The sequence below is a fragment of the Coloeus monedula genome (genome assembly GCF_965178545.1).
Source record: "Coloeus monedula genome assembly, chromosome: 8".
Classification (NCBI taxonomy): domain Eukaryota; kingdom Metazoa; phylum Chordata; class Aves; order Passeriformes; family Corvidae; genus Coloeus; species Coloeus monedula.
Window position 1 is genome coordinate 22,548,802 of NC_138788.1, and position 23,909 is coordinate 22,572,710.

General features: G+C 40.4%; 1 protein-coding gene across 1 annotated transcript; it reads right to left on the reverse strand.

Moving 5' to 3' along the window:
• Window positions 1-6,576: 6,576 nt before the first annotated feature.
• On the reverse strand, window positions 6,577-12,552 carry SLC35G1 (solute carrier family 35 member G1; the record flags this gene model as incomplete). The annotated part of the gene is made up of 3 exons (XM_082286625.1): window positions 6,577-7,761; window positions 8,260-8,440; window positions 12,345-12,552. 3 exons carry the CDS (start codon window positions 12,550-12,552, stop codon window positions 7,002-7,004), a joined length of 1,149 nt encoding a protein of 382 aa, XP_082142751.1. The 3' UTR covers window positions 6,577-7,001.
• Between the last annotated feature and the right edge of the window lie 11,357 nt (window positions 12,553-23,909).

The window sequence follows — 23,909 nt, forward strand, 5'->3', positions numbered from 1 at the left end:
AAATCAATAAGGGGATAACTTGCAGTGCTCGTATTTTTACAACTTCAGTGAAGTTTGTTTCCCAAGTAATAATGGGAATGCTTTTTAATTTGAAATCCTTTGATCTCTTTTCCTTTTGCTTGGGTTTTGGGGGTCTTTTTGACTGAATAGCATAATTCTGTAATTTTGTTTCAAGAGTTTTATTATCTAGTAATAGCCTTTGTCTCTTACGCTATGTCACTAATAATTCCTGAATAAATATTTTAATACTATCCAAAAAGCTCTTTTTCCCCCCTTCCCTTGAAGCCTAAATTTCTATTATATATTTTTAGCTATTCCAAAGAACACACAGAACTGCCAAGAGAAAGTGGCAAAGTTTCTTTCACAAATAATCTTCCCGTGCCTATCCGTGGCACAGTTAGATCTCTAGGAAGTACCTTGCTTTTCCTTTACTTTAGAGCACGTGAAACAAACAGCACTGAGTCGTTCTACAAGAAGCTAATTTTTGAGCATATAAAATGAAGAAGATGCTGGACAGACAGGCCAACACTGCCAGTAATTCCCCACGATGTAACTCATAGCCCCTCATCTATTTTTCCCTAAGTTACACCCAGAAAAAATGATTTGTCATCTCCTCTCAAAGCTCTCAAGCGCAAGCTTGAGAAGTTCACTTCTGCTATCTTCTGCTCTTACAAAAACTGGCAACGCTGTAGAACTAGCAGTGGTCTAGGGATAATAAATTTTGCAAGCTTTTTGTAATACTTAGCAAACATGAATTTTTTCTTCCTCTTTGGTGAAAAATTAATTATTGACACACTAGATAATGGGAAGCACAAGGATGAATTAAGTATCACCTTGTGACAAGAGGGACAAGAGTTGGATTCCAATCATGATGTACAGTAATAAAATAGAACAAAAAAATCCACAGAAACAAACTGCCACTTGGACACAGGAAAATTTAACTTTACTGATCTGTCAATGCTACGGTGTTTCCAGTTATGAAATGAACGTATGGAAGTTGATGAAGCTTCATTTTGTGACTAGCTTGTTGCAAGGTATAAGATGCGATGCAGCATGCTAATATCAGCAGAATTTGAGGCATATATTCATGTTTACCAGGGACTGTTTCATTAACAATTCTTTCATTAAGTTTTACAATCACTACATTCAGTTATATTCCACTAATCAATACAAAACCAGAGACTAATTCTTCAGGATCATTTTATTAGGAATGAGGAATATAAATCTCTTATGAAAATATTCTTAACATTTCAATATATAAGAATTGTCTATAAAAATATACTACTACATAACAAAGCCAGTAACTTCTACAAAACATATAATTCAACATATATTTAACAATATATAGGACATAGTAAAAATCCTTTAATTAATGCTGAGGGTATTTTTACCCCCTTTTTGTCAAACAATAATTCACATAACATAGGAAATTACTCATTCTAATACACAGAAGTTATCACCATAAAACTATGTATGTTCCCCCCTGAAGTCACCTGCATCTGCAGGAACATAAAGCCACAACTTTTCTTTGGATGAACAGGCAGTTATGACCCCAAAAACATCCTTCTGGTAGCTGCAATGTCCTGCTGAAGTCAGTGTTCACATCTGCTGTCAGCACTGCCAATGCTGAATCCACACAGGGACAGAGATCGTGTTTTTATTACCCTTGTGGGGCTGATGCCACAGATGAGCCTGCCATGGTTATCATGGTTAGAGAACTAAAAGACAGACTTTTCCTGGGTAACTACTGCTAGTTATCAAGGAAATAACTTCTAAAGAGGCTGCCTCCCTAGAAATAAACCTTCCAACAGACAGCTCTTAAACAAAAACGCAAGGAAGAGAAAGTAACGATGGGGGTAGTCATTTATTTTAAATTATGATCAAGGGAAGTATGATCCATTTGGTCATTACCAATTATGGGAAGCACCATCTTGGAACACTTTTCGGAACTGGGAGTCTGGTTTCAGAATAAAAATGACACATTTAACTAGTAATATCACCTGTTATGTTGAGGTTACTTTATGCCTGATGTTTGACAAATGCTGGAAATCCACTTTAATTACATAGACCACCCTTGTCTACACAATGAGTTTGTCAAATTCCTGGTGTAGATTTATTTAAAGGGCTTTTAGAGCATACTTTAAACAACCAACTTAACCTGAAAGAAATTGGCTGCTGCACAGTGACAGTACAAAGCCATCAGCTTTCTATAGAAGAGGTGGGTACATAAGGCTTTAAGGCTACAAAGTCTCACTGAAGACCACAGGCAATTACAGTGTCTTGCATAGTAAAGAACACATGGAACAAACTTATGATGCATCAGTAACAACTAAATATTTTTATCCCTACATTTCTGTGCAAAATAACCAATAATTAACTATTATTCTTTCTATTCAGAATCAATGAATGAATATGTTGAAATTCAAGAGAAACTTAACATTTTAACAAAGCAATTGCAATGCAACAATATTTCATCATATTACAAAGGAAAGAGTTTCTATTAGAAAAGTATATTTATCAAACTTTAAAGATAACAACAGGACACTGCAGACAATGAACATCAATATATTTCTGACTCAAAGCTCAGAAAAATAACTTTTGACCCTGAGAAACTTGCTATATTGAAAAGCTAAAAAAGATCAGAATCCAAAAGAATCAAGGCTCAGTTTCATTTCAGATTCTCAAACTGTTAAGCTTTGAAGAAGAGTTTTACCATCCTAAGAGAAATTTAAAGAAATATTTTCAATTTAAAAACCCCAGCATTTCATGGTATCCACATTTTTGTAATTTCTTTAAGGCTTGCAACTAATATTTATGTTTTCAGCCTATATTTAAGAGGAAAAAAAAATTTTAAATTGAGGTGGTTGAAGAACTTAAAGCTTAAATGTCTTTCATTCTCAACATCATCTAAAAAACCGATTACAGAAACTAGCTTGTCATGCTTTATGGATAGAGAAGCCCTAGTCAAGTTCTTCATTCTCATTCCAGTTAAACAGTTCCCTAAAAGACAGATCAAAATCAAAACAGTGTTCCAAAACACTGGTTTAGATTATTATTTTAACAACTTAAATATTTAGGAAGTTTTAAGAACAGCAAGAGGAAATAAGCAGATGATACCATAAGGAAACCCTGTATGTTTGAACAAAGAAAAAAATCAATCATCTGGGGGTTTTGGCACTAGAAATATATTGAAAGAATTTCTGCAAGAACTTGAGACAAAAATTACAAATCACTGTACCTAGATGTTGATTTCTGGTCATGTAGCATATTTTCTACATTTACTTATGTGTTAAGGGCAAGAAAACAATCCTTTCTTCAGTAGCCTGTTCTTCTCTACTGAGTGTAAACAAGATTCATTGAAATCATATGAACTAAAGAATTTTATGTAAGCTTCCACATAATTTTTATTCTGTACTGACAAAGCAGCATTCATACACTGTACTTTCAACTATTATCTAATTCTACTTCCTAATGTTTTCATACTGTCATCAAGTTCAGGCTACTCTGGTTTTGCCCTCTCCTAAATTATGATTACTAAAAGATCGTACTGGATCAGCTCCCAGGGGTAGCTCATCATAACCACATAAGCACTGAGCCAAGTGGAGAGATCTGGGCTAGCTGACAATCCAAGTTTGCATCAATCTGAACTGCTTTGGAACCACACCTTTATAAGTGGCAATTCAAACACATGCATATTAAACATGAAGTGAAGCAGTAAAAAATGCAGCCTGTTTTCTTTCCCTCCCCTGAAAGCTGTTGCTCAATGGCAGTGATGGTTAAGCAGCAGAAAAACAATCCCAGTTCACAGTATTATGCAAAAAAGGGTGCCAAACTGGAATTTTATTATTACGTGAGGGTTTTTAGAGATAGTAAAGCAGTTTCCTGACCTTGTCAGCAGTAGCTGAGCTTCAGCCTTCAGGAAAAGCAGAGAACAGACAGCTGTAAGCAGGAACTGATTCTACCACTCAAGCAGAATCTGCTCATATCCATAAACACATTCAGATTCAGGGTGCTGGTTTTACCTACAGAAACTTGGACAAAGTCAGTTCCTCATGATACGTGGAAAAGTACTGTGAGGTACTGAAAAACACCTGGAGGACAACGCAATGATTGGTCCCAGCCAGCACAGCTTCATGAATGGCAAGTCTTGATTGTCAAACCTGATTTCCTTCTACTACAGGATAGCCCACCTAGTCAATCTAGGAAAGCCAGTACATGTCATCTTTTTGGACTTCAGCAGAGCTTTTGATACTGTTACAGCATCTTTCTGGACAAATTGTCCAGCACACAGCTGGATAACTCTGGTGCATGATGGGTGAGCAACTGGCTCACGGGTCAGGCACAAAGAGCTGCAGTGAGTGGGGTGACATCAGCCTGGCATCCAGTCACCAATGGGCTCTAGCCTCAGCCCAGTTCTCTTCAACATCTTCATTAATGACTTGGACACAGGACTCTAAGGAATATGAAGTTTGCTGATGACACTAAATTGGGAGGAGCTGTTGACTCCCTCAAAGGCAGGGAGGCCCTGCAGATACCTCTATAAATTAGAGGGCTGGGCAATCACCAAACATAAGAAGTTTAACAAGGTCAAGTGACAGATTCTGCACCTGGGGTAGGGCAACAGACAGACTGGGGAATGAGAGGCTGAAGAGCAGCACCACAGAAAGAGACTTGGGGGTCCTGGTAGATGGCTAGGGAATATGAGTCAGCAGTGCCCTGGCAGCCAGGAGGGCTATCTGTGTCCTGGGAGGCACCGGGCACAGCATTGCCAGCCAGGCAAGGGAGGGGATTGTCCTGCTCTGCTCTGCACTGGGCAGCCTCACCTCAATTGCTGGGGGCAGTTTTGGGTGCCATAATATAAGAAAAACATTAAGCTGTTAGCTTAATGGAGCGCCACGAAGATGGTGAAGTGTCTGCAGGGGAAGACTTACGAGGAGTTGCTAACGTCACTCGATCTGTTCACCCTGAAAAAGAGGAGACTGAGGGGAGACCTCACTGAGGTCTTCAATATCCTCATCAGGGGAAGCGGAGGGGCAAGTGCCGATCTCTTCTCCCCATGCTGTGACAGGACTTGAGTAAATGGCCTGAAGCTGAGTCAGGGGAAGTTTAGGCTGGATATCAGGAAGAGATTCTTCACCCAGAGGATGTTTGGGGACTGGAACAGGGCTCCCAGGAAAGCAGTCACAGCACCAAGCCTGTCTGATTCAAGGAACATTTGGACAATGCTTTCAGGCACATGGTGTGACTCTTGGGGTGTCCTGTGCAGGGCCAGGAGTTGGACTCAATGATCCTGACAGGCCCTTTCCAACTCAACAGATTAGATGACACGCTGACCCTAAAGTACTACATACATTCTATGCCTTTGGGACTGAAGTCCCTAGATCTGCCCTGACATGATGCAATGCTTACTGGCAAAAGAAAAGACATGTGACCAGACATCTATAAATCAAAATAAGAAAACATGTGCCACCGTTAGTGATTTTGAAAAAATCATGTTATCAAGTGTACAAAACACAGCATTCACTAGAGTGAGTAAGTAACTGAAAACCTCCCCATGATACAAAGAACCAAATCAAGATTCAAGTTAAAATTTTCTTTCAACTCTACTGAGACAAGATCCAAAAGTATGTAAGATTCAACTTGGGAAAATCCCACTTTCTGATACTAAACATTTAGTCCTCCTGAAACATGAAGGACACCAAGACCAGTAATACAAGTATTTTTCTTTAGTATTTGTTGCATTCAAGATAAAGCCTACAAAAGAAAGAAGATGTGCAAGAGAAGTGATAAATGCAGACTTAAAAGGGCCAGCTGGAGAAGTGGGATTCAAGTTGCCCACTAGCACTGTCTGATGTAGTGTGGATGCCTGACTGTGATGTGTATGCATAGCTTCATCCTTACACCAAGCTTTCCTCAAACCTTTTCTGTAGAACCTCTGTACGACCTTGGCCAACCCCCATTTTCTGTGAGACTGCAATTACATTGCAGGCTTGTACATTCTTAGGAAACAGGCAAAAGCTTTACTGTAAATCCTCCTAACTTTATGAAGGCAAAAGAGACTCAAACTTCATCTCATAAAGAACTATTGTATAGAAGATCTAAAAAGAGTCATAAGCAGCATTAAATATAAACTATATTAAATACCTAAAAAATACAATCTTTTGCATAGAATAAAGAAAAGTGCAGCTACAGTGCAGCATTCCATACCACAAGAAAGGGCTTATTTATGAGTGGTACAGGATTAACTGTTGTCTCTCACCACTGAGACTGCAGCAACTAAAGACATGTTTATTGGGAAAATCACATTTGAAAAAAAAAAAAAAGGTGATTAGGTTGTTTCACTATGTCGGTAAGGTAAGTGCAAACACTTAAAATTCTTTTTTAAAAAAAGCCAAGCTGATAGGTAATTTTCACAAGTTAATTTTCCCTTGGTATTTCTTGGAAAAATGAAATTGCTTTTGTTCTTTTAGAATCCAAATTAAAATTAAATCCGCATTTGGCATCTGTTTTGTGCAAAATAATAATTAGAAAGCTTGTAGAAGAACAAGCTTTATCTGTTCTATAAAAGCTGGTTGTTTAAGGATTATCAACTCTTCATTCCCTTCTAACTTTTGTACTGCAATCCCTGTGGTAATCAAGCACAGAATGGTATTAAGTCTGGGAGACTTATTTCCATTGCTCTGAAAAATAAAGAAATCATCTAAGAAGTAGAGAGTCAGGAAATTCAGGAAAATAAATATTGTCCACTTTGGAAAGGAAGCAACAAATTTTAAGTATCTACCGCCCATATGAGCATGCCTAAATATAAGAAAGGAAAGTATATACCTCCTCAGTTGCTAAAATATCTTCAGTTTTGGTTAAAAAAAAGTCAGCTTATTTTATTGGATATAATTTGGTACTACAATTTGGTAAATGGGATACTTAAAATAAATAAAAATAAATATTGTATTTATATATATTTCAAGACTGCTTGTTTCTGTAATGAATTAGTGTCTCTATTATTAGATTTCCCTCTGTTTAGGTTTTTTCACGCTGTGTCGCCACTTACGAATGGCAGTTCCGGAACTACTGGCTACTACACAAAGGGCACCACCCACAGTCCACCAAGTTGGGAGATGATTGAGAAAAAGAACTTGTAAAATAAAAGCAAACACCACATCCATTGTTTTCATGATTGATACAGGTCCAGCTTTCTCTATCTGTAATGCTTTTGTGAGAAATACCTGACCCCCCAACCCTAACAAGCCTATTAATATTAGAAAAACCCTATCTCTGCCACAGTGTGGTAAACGCCATTCATTCAAAACAAACAATGCTATAACACATCCAATTAATCCAATGACTGCATAATACCAAATTGACAAAAAGTAATGCACAGATTTTCCCACCTTCCTTAGTATAACAATAGTCAAAGCTGCAGATAACGTGCTTGTAATTGCTGCTATAGTTCCTTTAAGGTGATCTGTGTAACTTCCTTCAATCCCCGTAACATGTGACCCAAACAGAAATGGTGGTCTGGCAATAAGAATCACTCCAGTGATTGCAAAGAGAGTAAACAGAAGATCCCAAAGGCTGTATTTCTCTTTGAGAAAGATCCATGCCAGTAATGATGTAAAAACAGGACTGGTAAAAGTTATAACAGTGGCATCAGCTAGTGGCATGACTTGATAAGAGTAGTAGAGAAGAACCATTGCAGTAGAACCAAGGAATCCTCGGAAGAAAAGAAAAATTCTTTTACCTTTTGGTCCCAAAAACCCTGTTCTGAAAAACAGAAAGGTCACATTAATGTCACTGTCTTGCTTATTTCATGACTAACATCCAAACACATTTAAATATGGTACACACCTTTCTAAATGAGGGACTTTAATACCCAAATATTCTTAACTGTCTGATCACAGACCAATTTATTTCCATCATGACCCGCAATCACATTCAGAGTCCAGAACCTGTTCTCCTAGCAATTAATTTTTTGCTTGCAAAATAACCCAAGAGTACCTACAAATTACCTTCTATTTTTTTAAGATCACCCCTTTGTGGAAACCAAAGCATTTGATACAATAATCCTAGTACAAGCCTCTACCATTCAGGGAGTCAAAGATTTTCAGTTTTCTGATTCGTATTAAGAAACTATCAACTAATCTAAAGTAATGCAGTTATGCAACTGAAGTCCAAACTAAAATAACACTGCAATCTTATTTAAGTGAGTCATAATTCTAGATCTAGTTCTAAGAAATAACTTTAAACATTTTCTACACTTACTTGTAGTATATTAAACCAGGAAGAACAAATGCCATTTGGAAAACACATCGAAATGCACTCACTTCCACTGAATGTACATCTTCTATTTTTTTAAGAAATAAAGAGGCCAGTGAGAAAAGGAAGGCAGACAGTATGGTATAAAACAGACCAAGTCCTGGGCACGCAGCTTTCTTCTTTGTCCCTGCAACAGATAAACTACAGTTAGTAAAGATGTATTAGAAGACTTCTCTGATCAGGCAGCTCCACACACTGCAGTGCTCCACACCTCTGTAGCGATTTTTGTGGTGGAGAACAGGGGAACCAAAGAAACAAATGCAAATATTACATCTGTTTAACAGACATACCTTGAAAATACTTTTCACTGACCATCATGGGTCCTCTTTTTTTTCTCAAAACAGGGTGTAAGACATGAACTCTAACACCTGGGATACACAACACTGCAGTTCTACATGAGTTAGTAGGACTCCTTGTAGATATCAGACTAGTACAGGTTTTACTATAGGGACTAGTCACAAATCTGCCCAGGGACCAATAAATATAACTGACTACAAAATAATCAGATTCTGAAACAATTATCTTGGCAATCAGCTGCTTAGTTAACTAAGTTAACTAAGGACCCTGAGCAAAAATTTAATTTAATTTCTCACAAATACACAATGTAAAATTTGTATACAGAACATCATTTTTGTTATACCTCATGTTTATTTTGCAGCTAAGTCACCCTAATTTTGACCCAGACCTACAGAAGTTTCAGATCACATTTTTATCTTGCTGTAGGAATTCAAATATTTTCTTCAAATAGGCATCAAATATACATTTTTAAGCAGAAAAAAGTTTAAGTAACTAATGTTAAAACATCAAAGGCCTGATGTCTATCATAATTCCATGAAGACCTTAGTTTATGCTTATTTATCAGACCTCCCCTTCATGAAAGTTTCCCAAGTCTGATGTTTCTATTAAAGTTTCCTCATTGCCTAAGGCTTTCTTCAACAACATACTCTTCCTCGTTCCACTCATTTTCTCCACCCTGAACTATTTAAAAAAAAAAAAAAGCAAGGAGAGGGAGAACTGTGTGAGAGAGAGAACTGTGTTGAGGTCAGCAGCAGCGATCTCCACGGAAATCAGCCTTTTTTGTTACTGCTTTGCATAAAAGTAACAGTCTTTCCACTGAACCTAGAGGTGAACACCAGGGAAAATAAAGCCCACCTAAAAATCTGAGTGAGATGTCATCTCACTATCTCTTTCTTTTTCTCTACCTGCATAAAACATTGGGAGTCACCTTTTCTTCTGTGACACCCTCTAAAGATAGGAGCAAGAACTCCATGTCCCAGAGGCAGTGTTTTGATAAAAGGGTGCCTCATCTCACATTAGTGTGGCAGCCTGTGAGCCTTACGGATCCTCTAAAACATAATCAGCAGGGTACTGCTGTGAGTTGCTTAGCAACTAAGTATGGTTTTTGAGAGGTTTTTTTTTTTTAATTAATAAAACTTGTCACAAACCATTTTGATCCTCCTTGAGATCAGCACTCAAGGCTGATAAACTGCATCTTACTGCCTAGGAGAGGAGACTGCAGGCTGACAGCAGCAACCACAACGGCTTTACAACAGCAACCACAACCTGAAGTAGGCAAAAGGTTTGCTTCTCAAGGAATCCTGCCACACTGCAGCTGAAAGTGAGTTACAGCTCCTACTTGAAATACTTCTGTTTAGCAACAGCTTCTTACATAAAACTGACTATAAAAACTACCACCAACCAACACTGGACCGGGACATCTACCAACTATGAAACAAAGTGGATTTAAAAAATGTTCATGAACTATGTAATACCTTAATCCACATAGTCACATAACAGAACTACAAAATCAACAGTCTCTAATATTGAAGCAAGAGGAATCAGACTGGCCTATAACTGAAATGGGAAATCCAAACCCAGGCTGGCTTATGGATGAACACAGCACAAACAGAACTATTAACTTTTATTTCAGGCATGACAGCTTGTCTGATTACTACAGAATGAAGCCAACCTAAATAAAGAAAGTGTTGAAATGGAAAACCAATCAAATTAAAGCAAACTACACCAAAAGGATCTTACACCCAGAACTAAGCTTTGGATCATAAGGAACAAACAAAAACCAGAAGGAACTAATTTCTGTAAGCTACCCAATATACCAAGCCTATCAGAAACAGAATCTTCAGAATCTTGTAATACTAGAATTTAAACCATCAACATCTTGCATTGCCAAAGCATGTACTCAGTGCAATGAGAAAGTGTTTTACTTCCTTTTAAAAATAAAATGGTACAAGTTCTTCCACCAAAAACAAGAACTGCAGTTCTGAAGAGTACTTATTTCAAAGTAAGTTTCAGGGAGAAGTTAGGTTAAGATAACATTCCCACCCCACAAAATATTAGGCCTCGAAATACTAGCCTAACGCCATCAAAGCAGTCAAGCACTCATGCTTTTTTGAAAGAATGTAGCAGCCTGAAAATCAAAAGGTTTCAAGCAGTACCCAGGTCCTCTTTTTTGAGTGGCTAGAGATTTGGTTTTCCAATTTTACTCCCCTGCCATCTCCACAGGTAATGCTTTCAAACAATTTTCTATTCCTGTTTCAAGTTGTAGGTAAATGCCTCCCACTGTGCACTGTTTTAGGTGTAAACTCTGACTGTGTTTTTAATGCCGTGCTTTGTTCCAAACAGTTTTTATACTTGCAAAATGCACGCAATGAAGAAAATCACACTTATCACATGCAAGCATCTCAGGAACAGTAGCAGACGCAGAAGAGTACTGGATATGGGAAAAGTGGTAAGTGAGAAGATGATTCTTCCAGACCTTCAGGAAAGGTAGGAGAGTCTCCATGTTGAAAAAGCACAAGAGCTCTCTTTGACTTCTGTAAAGTGCCAGGAGCACAACAGCCTGCATTGGAACTGATCATGGTCATGCAGACAAGATCTAAGCATGATTCATAGTCTTCAGTCATAGACTCAGTCAACAATTTTGCGAGACAGACATCCCAAAGACAAAGTACTCTTTCTGGTTAATTAATGTAAGTTTTTCAGGATTTCAAACACTTTTTTTTTCTCCCAAGCTTTGCCTCAGAAGGGACACTAATGTGAATTTCACTGGTGAAGGACTCTGAGCTCTCCGTAGCTCACCACCAAATCTATTTTCTGCTGGAAAGTCAATTACAGTCAATTTAATGACAAACACATTTTCAGTGAAGTTGTTTGAAAAAAATAAGTACTCCAGATAACTTGAGAAGTTATTTCAAGATGGCATTTATGTTTTAAGAGGACTCTTCTTTAAAACTACATGTTGCATATTTCACAATAACTTTGTGGCTTTATCAACTAAACATCACCAAGAAGTGACGCGAGGACTCGAGTTAGGAAAAAACAAACGTTACACTCAGACTAAAGCCATGTAAGAATTCCCAGGAAGTCACAGTCCCAAGTACGTGGACTTGCTGAACTGCACTCTCAAACGTATTTATAGTGCCAGAAGGCACACTGGCAGAAGGCACCTCTATTTACCCAAACCTGTCAAGTCTTACTTTAAAATTTTAACAACAGGAAATACTGTTTTCCCGAGAAATAATCGTTTTCAAAGCTCTCTCAGAGGCGACAGAGCCGCCCGGCGCTGGGGATGAGCGGTCCCGGCGCTCTGCCCGCTCCCGGGGCGTGGGGGGGCACCGAGCACCCGGCCCGAGCCGCGCCCGGCGCACGGGCACAAGGTGCAAGGGCACGGAGCAGATCGCGCCTGCCAGCCCGCTGATTCCTCCACCGGGGCCGGCTTGTCCGTACAAGAGGAGCGGGAGGAAGAGGGCGAGACTGAACCCGCTCGCAGGTGACCCGCGGGCACGGCTCGGAAGCGGCGAGGCGGCTCCTGCCGGCGGCCGGGCGGGCACCGGTGCCGGGCGCCCTCTGCGGCCGCCGGAGCCCGCTGCGCGCCCTGCCGCCACGTGCGGACAGCCCGCTGCCCTGGGGCCGCTTCTCCTTCCCCCGCGGCCCGGCAATGTCACCCCGAGAGCGGGCAGCCTAGCCGGGAGGACGCTGCCACCTGCCCCGCCTGACGGACTCCCCCTCCTCACCAGGTGCCTCGCAGCAGCACGGCCAGGACATGCCCGAGCAGCAGCCGCAAGCGCGGCGCTCCTCGGCGCTCGCCGCCTCGACGCCGGGTGCCGGGCACAGGCACGGCTGCACCGCACCCGCTCCGTCCTCCCGGCCCGGCGGCACCTCCGACTCCTTCCCGCCCGCTGCCGGAGCAGCGTCGCCCTCTCCGCCCTGACACAGCACCATGAGGACGCAGGGCTGCCACGATGCTCCCGGCGGCTCCTCGGCTGCCGGCGACACCTGCCCTCCTGCGCATGCGGTGCGGCCGCCCAGCGCCGCCTGCCGCCCTCCCTCCGCCCGCCCGCAGCGTCGAGCACCCGCGGGGGGGACTACACCGGGTCCCGGCTCCGCCACCCCCCGCCACGCCCCGCCCGGAACCAGCAGGGCGGCCCGTCGCTCCCGCGGCGGGTACCTGCCTGCGAGCTCGGCGGGAGCCGAGCGCCCCTGCCGGGACAGGAGGCAGCGCCCCACCGCTTCCTTCCCCGCGTCCCCCCCAGAGGGACCCGGCGAGGGCCGCGGGAGCGGTGCCGGGGAGCGGCGAGGCCGTGGTGCCTCGGGAGGGGGAGCTCTGACCCCGCCGGAGAGCGGCGGGGGCTGCACAGGCCGCGGCTGTTGCCGAGCAGAGGAGATAAAACACTGGGAAGCGGTGACGCAAAGTTATTTTAGGGGCGTTTTTGCGTCATCCGCGCGCCCGAAATGAAAGTGTCGCTGTGTGTGTCCGCGGCAGTGACCCCTCACAGCTCAGCCTGGGCGGGCTCATCAATTGCCCCGTTTCTGACCCGCCACAGCCCCCCATGTCCGGGGTGTCACGGTGGGAATTCCCGCTGGACCGGGCTCCGCGCCCGTTGGGAGAGCCGGGATGACCTTTGGTGGGCCCGTCAGTGTTGCCGTGTCAGTGGGCAGGGCAGAACATCGCTCCCTGCAAGAGCTGCTGCCTGCACTCGGGTCAAAATGGAGATGGGAACCTGGTGGGCGATTCAGTCAGGATCGTTAGTAGGGCACAGAAATCATTTAGCCACCTTCTCGGGGTACGTTTTCCCTAAGAAAACAATGCCGCCTATCGGAAAGGGTAGAGAGAAAAACAGGAGTAGCCCTTTTTCCCTACCCATGAGAAAGTGCAGAGTAAAAGAAGCAGAATAAATTTAAAATACTATTTTTTTCCCTTTTGAGCAAGTTGAGCTGTTACCAATAATTAAAATGGGAGGAAAATCTCTTAGCTGCATAAATTAATCCGTGTTTGTTTCTTTATTCTTAACAAAGGGAAATGTAATCTACAGCTTTAGCAAACTGAATGCCAAATGGTAGATACAAGCTATTTCATACAAATGATTTTAAGTTTTCCCTCAAGCTACCTCATAAAAGCTATTTCAAGCTTTCTGTGTCTCTGGTTTAGCACATTTTATAGTCCATGCTAACCCACCAGAGGCTGTAAGTATTTCATTATCTTGGAGCCAGTGCTTGATTAATATGACCAGAATTGTTTCACAGATTGTTCTTAACTAAAAATTAGATGTGCCATATAAATTATTAAACCAAGATAAATCAATTAATAAGGTTGTGTTGAAATCAGAATTAATTATTTCTAAATATTTAAATTATCTGAACTCCTATTGCTATAAACCAAGAAAATAAATATATGCTGCAGTATTTATAAGCAACTTTATTACAGCTCCTATCAGCATAGCTCTGTACAAAGTCTATATTGAAAGCTTTACTAAAGCTTTCCTCTGGAGATGCAAAAATTCCCAAACAGACACCCTTAATTAAGAAGTTACTTTTTCCTAATGCACTTCTCTATTCCTCAGAGTTTGGTTTAATTTAGAGAGGGAGGTGCAAATAAACCTGGCAACCTGTTGCTTTCTCAAGAAACTTAAACTTATCTGCACTCCAAGGCAGCTTTCACAGGCCACTGTTCATGAATCACCAACACAAAGTTAGAGCTGTCCTTCCCCAGACAAGTTTTGGTGGAAGGGCAGTGGGGATTCTGTCTCTCAGCAGCTATCCCGGGCTGGCGATCCCACAGGTGTCTCAGAGGAACACCTGGCACATCCCCTGAGCAGTGGGATTTTTGTGGCTGTCTGCACAGTCACTTGGTGAGTTGCCTCTGTAGCCAGTAACAGCAGAAGCAGCTGGCTAACTTGAGTCTTCAGTGAAGAAAACCAGAGCCTAAACATGGTCCACAGTACAGACACAGAACAAATTTTAGTGAATGCTTACAATTTCTGGCTATTTGTTAAAATACACAGATTATGTACTTATTTTATAATACTGCCACTATGAAACCCAAAGTAAATTTTTCTAAGTGCCACAGTGCCAAGTACTGAGCTGTAAAGAGTTTCAAAGAGACTGCAACAACCCCCTCTGTACCCCTCCATGTCTGGTTTTGAAAGGGAACATCTGAGGGCAGTGTTTGTTTATGCCAAGATACATGAAGTGTTCTGTTTGCTGCTGGTCAAACTGCCAGGTTTGTCTCAGCTTGAGAGCTTCCAAGTTCTTCCTGTGAAGTACAACCCTCTTCTCTGAACAAGGAAACAGAGCAGTTGCAGCTGCCCAAACTAACCAGCAGGCAAATGTAATTTGCAGTCATGCTGCCGTAGACTGGAAAATTAAGTACCTGCATAAATGTGACGTGTCAATGCAGCCTTTTCAAGTACAGATTAAGTCTCATCTCTGTAATACTGTGCCCAGAACTAGCTGTTCCTTTCTCCAGCACATCACCTATAGTATCTTTGCTGAGTGCAAGGTCCATAAGAAAAAGCTTTAGTAAACTTGGGCAATTCGATCATTGAAAATTAAACTGCAGCAGCAGCTAAAATGGAATTCATTTGGTTTCCATAATATCCTAAGTGCAGAAAGTGAGCCACCTCCTGCGTAGTCACCACTCTCCACACAGGGAGCTTTCTGAGGTTACTCCTTCCAGAAGAAGAATATTATCATCCTCACCCAGAATTTAGACAGACTGTTTTTGTCATTGTAAGTGCCAGGAACAAGCCAGTCCTTCACTGCCGGTTGACATACAGGCCTGACAGGTACTTTAAAGTCCTGTAATGTGTCACTGGTCTTGGTCTGTGTGCCTGGTAAGGGTCCCTTTGGTGTTCGGTTTCCATCTCCCCCCCCTGCAAATGCTGTCTCTGACTCCTCACAGTGGCTTTCCAGAAACACTAACAAGCACAAATGACAAAGCAATTAAGTAAGTTTTGTGGAGAACCGTGGGACTTTTCTAGAGATTATAAGAACTTTATCCACTATCACATAATTTCTTTTATCCACTGCTGATATATTCTAATAAGCTTTTTGGAACACTGCTGCTCTTGGAGGCTTAGTAAGAACTAAATTAATATAAATTGAGGGAGCCCTGGAACTGACCTAGCTCTTACTCACTTCTCCTAAGAGCAGCACTAAAGCTCTGCAGAGCTCCAGCAGGAAGGACATCTGGGTTCCTGGTACTGCACGTGGAACACCCTGGTGACATCTATCCCAGTTTGATCTGAATACAGCTGAGTCAGCACAGTTACATACTGCTTAAGCTATAAAAGTAGTAGATTTAAATCAAAACAGTAGTCCATTTCTATGGCTTTTATTCTGTAAAAATGATAAGTCTGTAAACCAATTTTTTTTAAGTTGTCTAGCAAAAAGTTCATTAAAAGAAATATAGACTAATGCAAAGGAAGTAACAAAATAAATAATAAACTTGTATGGTTTCCTTTCCTTCTGAAAAGGTTTAACAAAAAACCAGATAAGAATTACTTCCTCAGCTTCTGAAATGGATCCAACTCTTAAGTGCATTGTAATAACCATTTACCTCTGCACCTGAGTGCCATAAAACAGATGATTATTGCAGCACCAAGGAGTTTCATTGTCCTGGTCATTCATTCAAACTTCTGTCCAACCCAGAGTTGTTTGGGAATCGTAGAATAGCTGAGGCTGATGGGCAAATCTGGTGCCTTGAGAGGTCATCTACTCCACCCCCCACCTGTGCTCAAAGCGGGGTCAGCTAGAGTTCAAGACTCTCTCTCTTGGGATTTTGAATATCTCCAAGCCTGGAGACTGCACCACCTCCCTGGGCAATGTGTTCCTGTGTTTGATCACATGGTAAAAAAAATTTAAAAAACTAAAGTTAGGTTTAAAATGAATGAACACTTGTAGTCTCACAGCCCAGTGAAAATGTGGTCCATATGAGCTCCTGCCTCCCCATCAAAATTCCAGTGTCTGTCTTAGTGGGTTTTGTGTCCATCTTAGGTGTTAGAAGAGACCTGTATTTCTCAGATTCCCTGTTACGGTGGATGGTGAACGATTCTTAGTTTTGCCATCACCACAAATTGCTTCTGCATGTATATATAGGACTGTTGTACAAATGTTTAATCTTGTGTCACAGTGTGTTCCAAGTATCACAGTTTTCTTCTTCCTGAGTTGGTGTTTGTAATGAATAGTACTATAAAACAGGAGATGGGGTGGAACACTGAAGTAATAGGGAATCCTGCAATTATGGTCAATACAATGGAGATATACCGAGGCTCTTTTTAACTGCCTTTTCCAGATTGCACTATTATCAGTTGCTCTTCAGGAGATTGAAAGTATTGAGATATGTAGATTCAAGGAGTAACAAAAGATTCTGTGGTCTCCAGAATGAAAGATTTCATTTTCTTTACTTCTGAAGAATTGAAAAATAATGGATAAGCAGTACAATATTCAAATTCTGCTTCTATAATCGTTAGTGTACTTTCAATCCAGTATTAAAGGTGTACTGCTTAGCTGATTTCGGCCACATAAAGGTCATGGTTCTATCCTCAGATGGCTTAACTACACTGCTTGCTAAGCAATCAAGTCTCTGTAGCTAGTATTCCTGGAAGGATAAATTAAAAATAGTTTTCCACGTACTCTAAAGACTGCAGTGTTTTCATTCTTGTATTTCACTTAAATGTCTGGAGAGTTTATGCAAATTTAGATGGTGATCCTTAAATTAAAAAAGTTATGTACATTTTTTAATTCTCTTTAAGCATGTGGAAAAGGCTGTTATTCCAATACATCTTGGACAAAAGAATATTTTCTTTTAATCTCTTGATGAAAAATCTGTCTGATTCCTCTTCTTTCTTTCTCTATCATTTTATTTCCACTGAAGAACATAAACATCTAAGCAAACCAATAGAGTGAACTTTAGTAACTCACTGTGAGAAAAGAAAATGAACAGTAATACTGGTTTTGTTGATCATTTGTATTTGCCACAGGCCAAAACACTGTTAGTTTTCTACAGCACAGTGGTGGTGGGTGGCATTCAGGTCTTGGCCTGGTACCCTGAGGAAGCAGCAGCACTTGCTGTTGTACTGCAGTGAAGTTTTATAGATTGTTATGTAACAAGTATATCATGCAAATCTCAGCGAAAGGAGTTTTTAACAGGAAATGTGTATTTACAAACCCTGTGTGCCTCTCTCTCAGTTGTAACTCCTGCATGTCATGGTGCGTACATACATGGGTATGGTCTTAGTTTATGCTGGGACACAGTGCAGGTAATGAACAGAATTCCTAATGTATCAAACTGTCAGTGCTTGATAAAATATGTTCAAGGCTATTACTTCTACTTCTTTAGGAGAATCTATATTTTTAATATAAACTTGGCAAGGCAACCAGTGTGAAAGTATAAATTTGGAAAAGTCTGCTTTCTGGCAAAATAATTGTGGGTGGGGTTTTATTCAGGCATATTGTCTCATTTGGTGGGTTGAAGGTATCTGAGTACTCACTATTCATAAAAAATTCCCAGGAAAGTGCCTTTTTATAAAATGCTAGAGGAGTATGGATTCACTGTAGCACAGTAACTCTTATAATTCCAGTTGTTTATTGGAGCCATTTATGCAGTGAAGAGAATGCAACCTTGGCATGTTCCCTTTCCCTTACTGCATTTCCTGTTGTGTCAGTACTATTTCTAGTTCTGAGTTATGAGATTAGCCATAAAATTGAGTAAAGCTCTATTCCCTTTAAATAAGTTGTTACTCATAAGGAGTAAGATCAGTCAGTGTATACAGAGATGCACAGTGGGGGGGGGGGGGGGGAAGGAAAATACAATAAAATTAACAAGGAATCCAGAAAAAAAATCAAAAATTGATGGCATGGGCTTATGGAAAAGAAGAAATGAGCATGCTAGAATTTATGTATGCACTGCCCTGGGTAGGTGCTTCTCCTGGTAAGCATCTCCTCTTGATTGTTGCTTAAATTTATATATTTCCAAAATACAGTGCTTTATTTTGAAATATCTAAATTTGATGTTTCAACAATATAAATGCCTTCATTTAAAATTCTTTCCCAAACTCATCCCAATTTCTGGATCTTTCAAAAACATATTTGGAAATTTTGATGACCTTTTTTGTTTTCCGCCTCTTCCTTGGAAATCTTGGAAAGAATTTTTCTTGTTATTTAGTGGCAAATTGCCACTATGTATAACTGAACTTGCTATAAAAGCTTGTTCAACGCAGCCACTAAAGCCAAAGGGCTTGCAAGAGGGAAGGGCAGATATTCTTTGAACCACAGATACAGAAGACAGGGGTAGGTAGAAGGTTATCAGTTACCATTCTGCAATGTGCTTGAATAGAAATGATGTCATCATTAAATACATACTCCTTGTAATTTACTCAGAGCATGAGTAGCAGACAAGAGGGAGTTTTTCTTTCTTCTTCATAGCATGCAGCACTATGGAGAGGAAAAGAAGAGAAATAAAATATTACGTAACTTTAAAGTTTGTGGTGACTTTCCAGAGATGTCTTTTCTGGCAGGCAGTACAGTACAAAAATCAGAGAACAGAAGTATAGCTTGAGTGCCATTGAGGGTCAGAGCTCCCAAGGAGGGGTGGAGAAAAGTGGAAATTGCTCATAGTTGCTATTGTTGCTTGTCTGATTTTGTTCTGTTCTATAATGCCCTTTGTGACTGTTATATATTTTCACAGTCACTTTAACTGTCTTTTTACAGCAGTAGAAATGGCTGAATGTATAGTTTCTCTTTGTGGAAAGGGAGAGAATTATTTAAATCAGCTGCATTTCTTGGCACTTACACAGTATGTTTCCTATTCTGTAAGCTATCTGCCTGGGGCGGCTCTGCAGGGCAGGAAGGGGGGAAGCTTCCTTACTTGAAACTCCTATGAATTATTAAGCAGTTGTTTATATGCCTTACTTAAAAGAGATTATTCTTCATTAGCTTCTACTTTTCCCCAGAACAAAAATTAAATAAAATGTAAAGAACCTTGTCACAGGTGATGGATCAGTATTAGCTTATTGGGACTCCATAACACATTTATATATTTATATATGTGAATGATTTATGATATTGTTATATTATTATATAAAGCATATTTATGTTTTGTATTTATATATAGACACATGATAAACATGAAACATTAGCATGATTCAGCCTGTGCACCTCTCACCTTGTTCCAACAAGCTGGTGCAATGCTTACTCCTCTCAGTTTGCTTGTATGAGTATGTTCAAAGGGGAGTGAGCTGAAATGCAACTCCAGCTTTTGTTAAGGAAAAAAACCCTTGCAACACAGATTTTAAAACCCTTTCCCTTTGTCAGAGTCACAGACATAAATGGGGTCTTTTTTTTTTTCATTATTTTTTAATTGAGTCAGTGCTCCTTCATTACCTCCAGGAGCCGCAATGCAGAAGAGCATTCCTCATTAGAGCAAAAAACCCTGCTGCTACCTTGCATGAGGGATGTACCTATTCTAGGCATTTTGCTGTCCACAAGAACACCTCCTTAAGGCAAGAAGCAGGGTTTCTTTTCCTTTCTTGCTGGAGGCTGAGAGGGTATACTGGGAAATCATAGTGCTGTAATTCCCATACTGTTGGGTTTTCTGATAAGCATCACTTCTGGCCAAGTAGGCAGGACATTGGAGCACACGAACCCAGGTCTAACTCCAAATGGTTATTTTTATGTCCCTGTAACCTCAGCTAGCTCAGATCCTGTGAACAGTGCCAGAGTGGCAGCCCCCCAGGAATGGGCTGACCAAGCATTTGTGGCGTGTGCTGACCTCTGCAATCTGTTCCTGGCTCCCCAGCAAGTGGACGCTAAGTGAGCTTGGGTTTGTTGACACACACAAGCTGATTACTCCCCCTGAAATACCAGCAAAACTGGGAATGTTCTGACATGCACGAGCTGGTGCCCTCAAGACCTTGCTGACTTATCCTTGTCACTGGGAGGAATGCCTCTGCTCTGTGGCTGTACTTCAAGGAAATTGTTTCTGTTGAGGCATGATTGGAGCTCGTTCCCGTCCTCCAAGGGCAGCTTCTGGGGTGCCTGCTCCCTGTGCAGGAGCAAGGAGGGCTATAAGGTACTCTCAGAGAAGGAAGGACCTTTGCAATTCACTGGCTTAAGGGAGCTCTGGCTGTATAGAGTGATATTGCTCTGGCATAGTTTATTTGTAATAATCTTGCCAGGTACACTTTACAGTTCATATAATTTCTTTAACTTATTATTTTTCAATAATTGTACTTAATTACATTTATACAACAGTTAGGCGAAGTCACAACCAAACCCATAGGATTTTTTGATAAGTAGTTGAAATCAGCTTCCTTTTTTCTAACTCTTAGATCCTCTGGTAGCATCACTGCTCTCAAAATGATTTTACAGAAATTCTGAAATGAGTTGTAATTCTGGAACAAACATTCATTTCCAATTCGGTTCAAGCTAATAAAATATGATTATCATAGTGCTGTTGCAGTTTGATGTACTCCAGAACCCTTTATAAAAAGGCAGAGCTTTTCTAGCAGCTGCTGTACCAGATATTTTTTCTTGCTTCCAGCCTTGAAGTGAGTTTAGTTGGAAGGACTCATCGTTATCTTAAATAATGCTAAGGAAAAGTTAAAGATAGGATTTAAGACTGGACTAATGCTGGTGCATATGAATTATTTAGAAGCAGTGGATTTTTATCTGTGTTTGCAATCTATAATCCAGGTAGCTAACGCCTTCAAATGTAAACATTAAAAGGATGTTCTCTTTTTCATAGTAATCTGTATATCAAAAAATTTAGATATTCACATGTGCAATTAAACTTTCTGTTCCAGATTTATCCTTTTTCTTCCTTTGTTTCACATTTTGGAGCAACATATGTACGGTGTTTTTCCTGAATGGGCAGTATCCTTATGTTATTGTATATGGGGGACAAAATGGAGCAGAATAGGGGTTTCAAATTTCACAGTTATTTGGAAATTGTGACATTGGGATTGTTTGTTTGTTTGTTTGTTTTTCCAAAATTGTTGATCTGTTCCTGTGGTTTAGAAATTACTCCTTCACAGGAAAATACTATTATCTGCTTAACCATAAGGTACTTTGCTACTAATGTTCCTACAGCTCTAATATTCAAATCTTATTAATAAGTTTATAAAAAGCTGAGTTCTGTTCTTCCCATGGGAATCTACTTCTGTCATGACTTACATAGCTGAAGCAAGCCTAAGTTGTGCAATTACATTCTCAAGTACTTGCAAATAATTTGCCAAAATTTTTTAATTGTTGACATAATTTCAAGGAATTATGTTGCTGGTATCTTATAGATTTTTTCAGTGTTAACTTTCTCAGTATTGTAAATGCTTCTGAATGTCTGTCTCATATGTACATCTTACATATTTTATTTTGTGGACCTCAGCAACAAAGTTGAGCTAATTTCTGAACTGAAGATAGGAAATGCAACACTGGAGCACATTCATTATCCAGCTGCTTGGCTTTTCATCCAAAGTGGTTACAGCCAGATGCTTCTGACAGAAGTGCAAAGACCCTTCTCTTCCCTAATGAAGAGCAATTATGTTTAGTACTAAAAAAATAGAATTACAATTTTTATGTAATTTTTCCATGTTTGACTTTCTGAATGCTGTATTATTGTCCCCTATGTCACTGCCTGTGACAGTGAATGCCACAATTTAATTCGTAGGGGAAGGTATTTTGGTTTATGGCTTGGGGTTTGATAGTGTCAAGTGCCATCTTGTTCCACGCCTTCAGGGAATTTTTCCACATCTCTGTCCTTAATCACGCTGCAGTGTTTTTTGAGATGGCTACATTAGTACTGCATGCTGTATCTCAAATAAGGCAACAGCAGTGATTTGCCATGACATGTAGTGTTGTATTCTCCCTATTATCCTGCACATGTGGTAGCATTATTTGTTCTTTCCTGTAGCTGTATATTGAGATCAGTATCTTTCTGAGTTGTTCACAACAATGCCAAGTTGACTTTCTTTACTGCTAATTTTAAACTTTGCAAGCCTTTCTTTCCTATGTATAATATTTTGCATTTCTGGACCCTCAACTTCACTAGTCAGCCTGTCCCACTTGCTTAGTTACCTAATTTCTCCTGAAATTTTACACTTCCATTTTCATTTATAATTTCAGATAAATGTGGATTTTACTTTTACTTTTTACTGAAATCCCACTGGTTATCCCATGAACTTTTTAGAAAAATTGACATAATGTTCATTACTTCTACTTCTTTTGCACATAAATTGTTTTTAATGAAGGACTATGTATTCTTAGCAGATCAGCCTGTTTATTCTGAAGCTCTTTCAGCATTTTTGGATGCTCACCATCTGGGCAGGTTGACAACTTGCTAACATACTGCTGTCGCTATCCAGGCCTTCAAACAGGAAGTGAGAATGGGTCAGAAAGTTCTTTTTCAATTGAAATAATTCAGTAGGAAGAATAAAGTAAGGCTGAGTTGAAAACAACTTTGAGAATTCAGAAATTGATTTGATGAATGGGAGATCGGAAACAGTAACATAATTATTGCCATCATCCACTTCAGTTTATTTGGAGTATAAATAAACAATTCTATGAATATAAATATGCATATTTGGGGGCAAATTGCTTTCTACTGTAACAAATTTGAAGACAGAAGTATTACACTACCATAACTAATTGGAGCAATTCAAAGTCTCAAAGCACAAATACAACACCACTTCTGTATAGCACACTGGAGGTCTTTGTAGTTATAGTTCATTTCAGGAAAATTCCTGAATAGAAATAGGGTTAGGTTCGCCTCTGAGCACTTTGTTTAAGTGAACTATAAACAGAGACATGCCTGTAACACCAGCCATTAGGATTCAGAGTCATCAGTAAGGAAGAAAAGTTGCCATTAGCAGTAAGTCAGGCAGTGTACCGCAGCTCGGTCTTGGAGGAACTGAACTCCCCAAGACCTCGACATTTATCGGTGAGTTCCTGGCCACAAAAACACATTCAGCCATTCTAATCAATAGGAGTCTAAATCACAGCTTTACTACCACGCCTAGGGCTCCAGATCAGCAAGAATGAGAGGAGAAGGCTTTCAGACATATGAAAGGTAGTGGCAACTGTTGGCAATATGTATAACAAATCAGAGAGAAAACCTGCTAGGCAGTGGGGGAGGCAATAACAGCTGAGTGAATTGAGTGCTTGGGTTTGCATTTTCCATCTGCTGAACCTGGCTTAACTTCTGTCTGGCCCTGGCAGGGCCCTGGCCCTTTCACTGGGCAGTAGTGTGCTCACCACTCCCTTTGTGTTACCACGGCTGAGACTGATGTAACAGCGAGGTGTCAAAA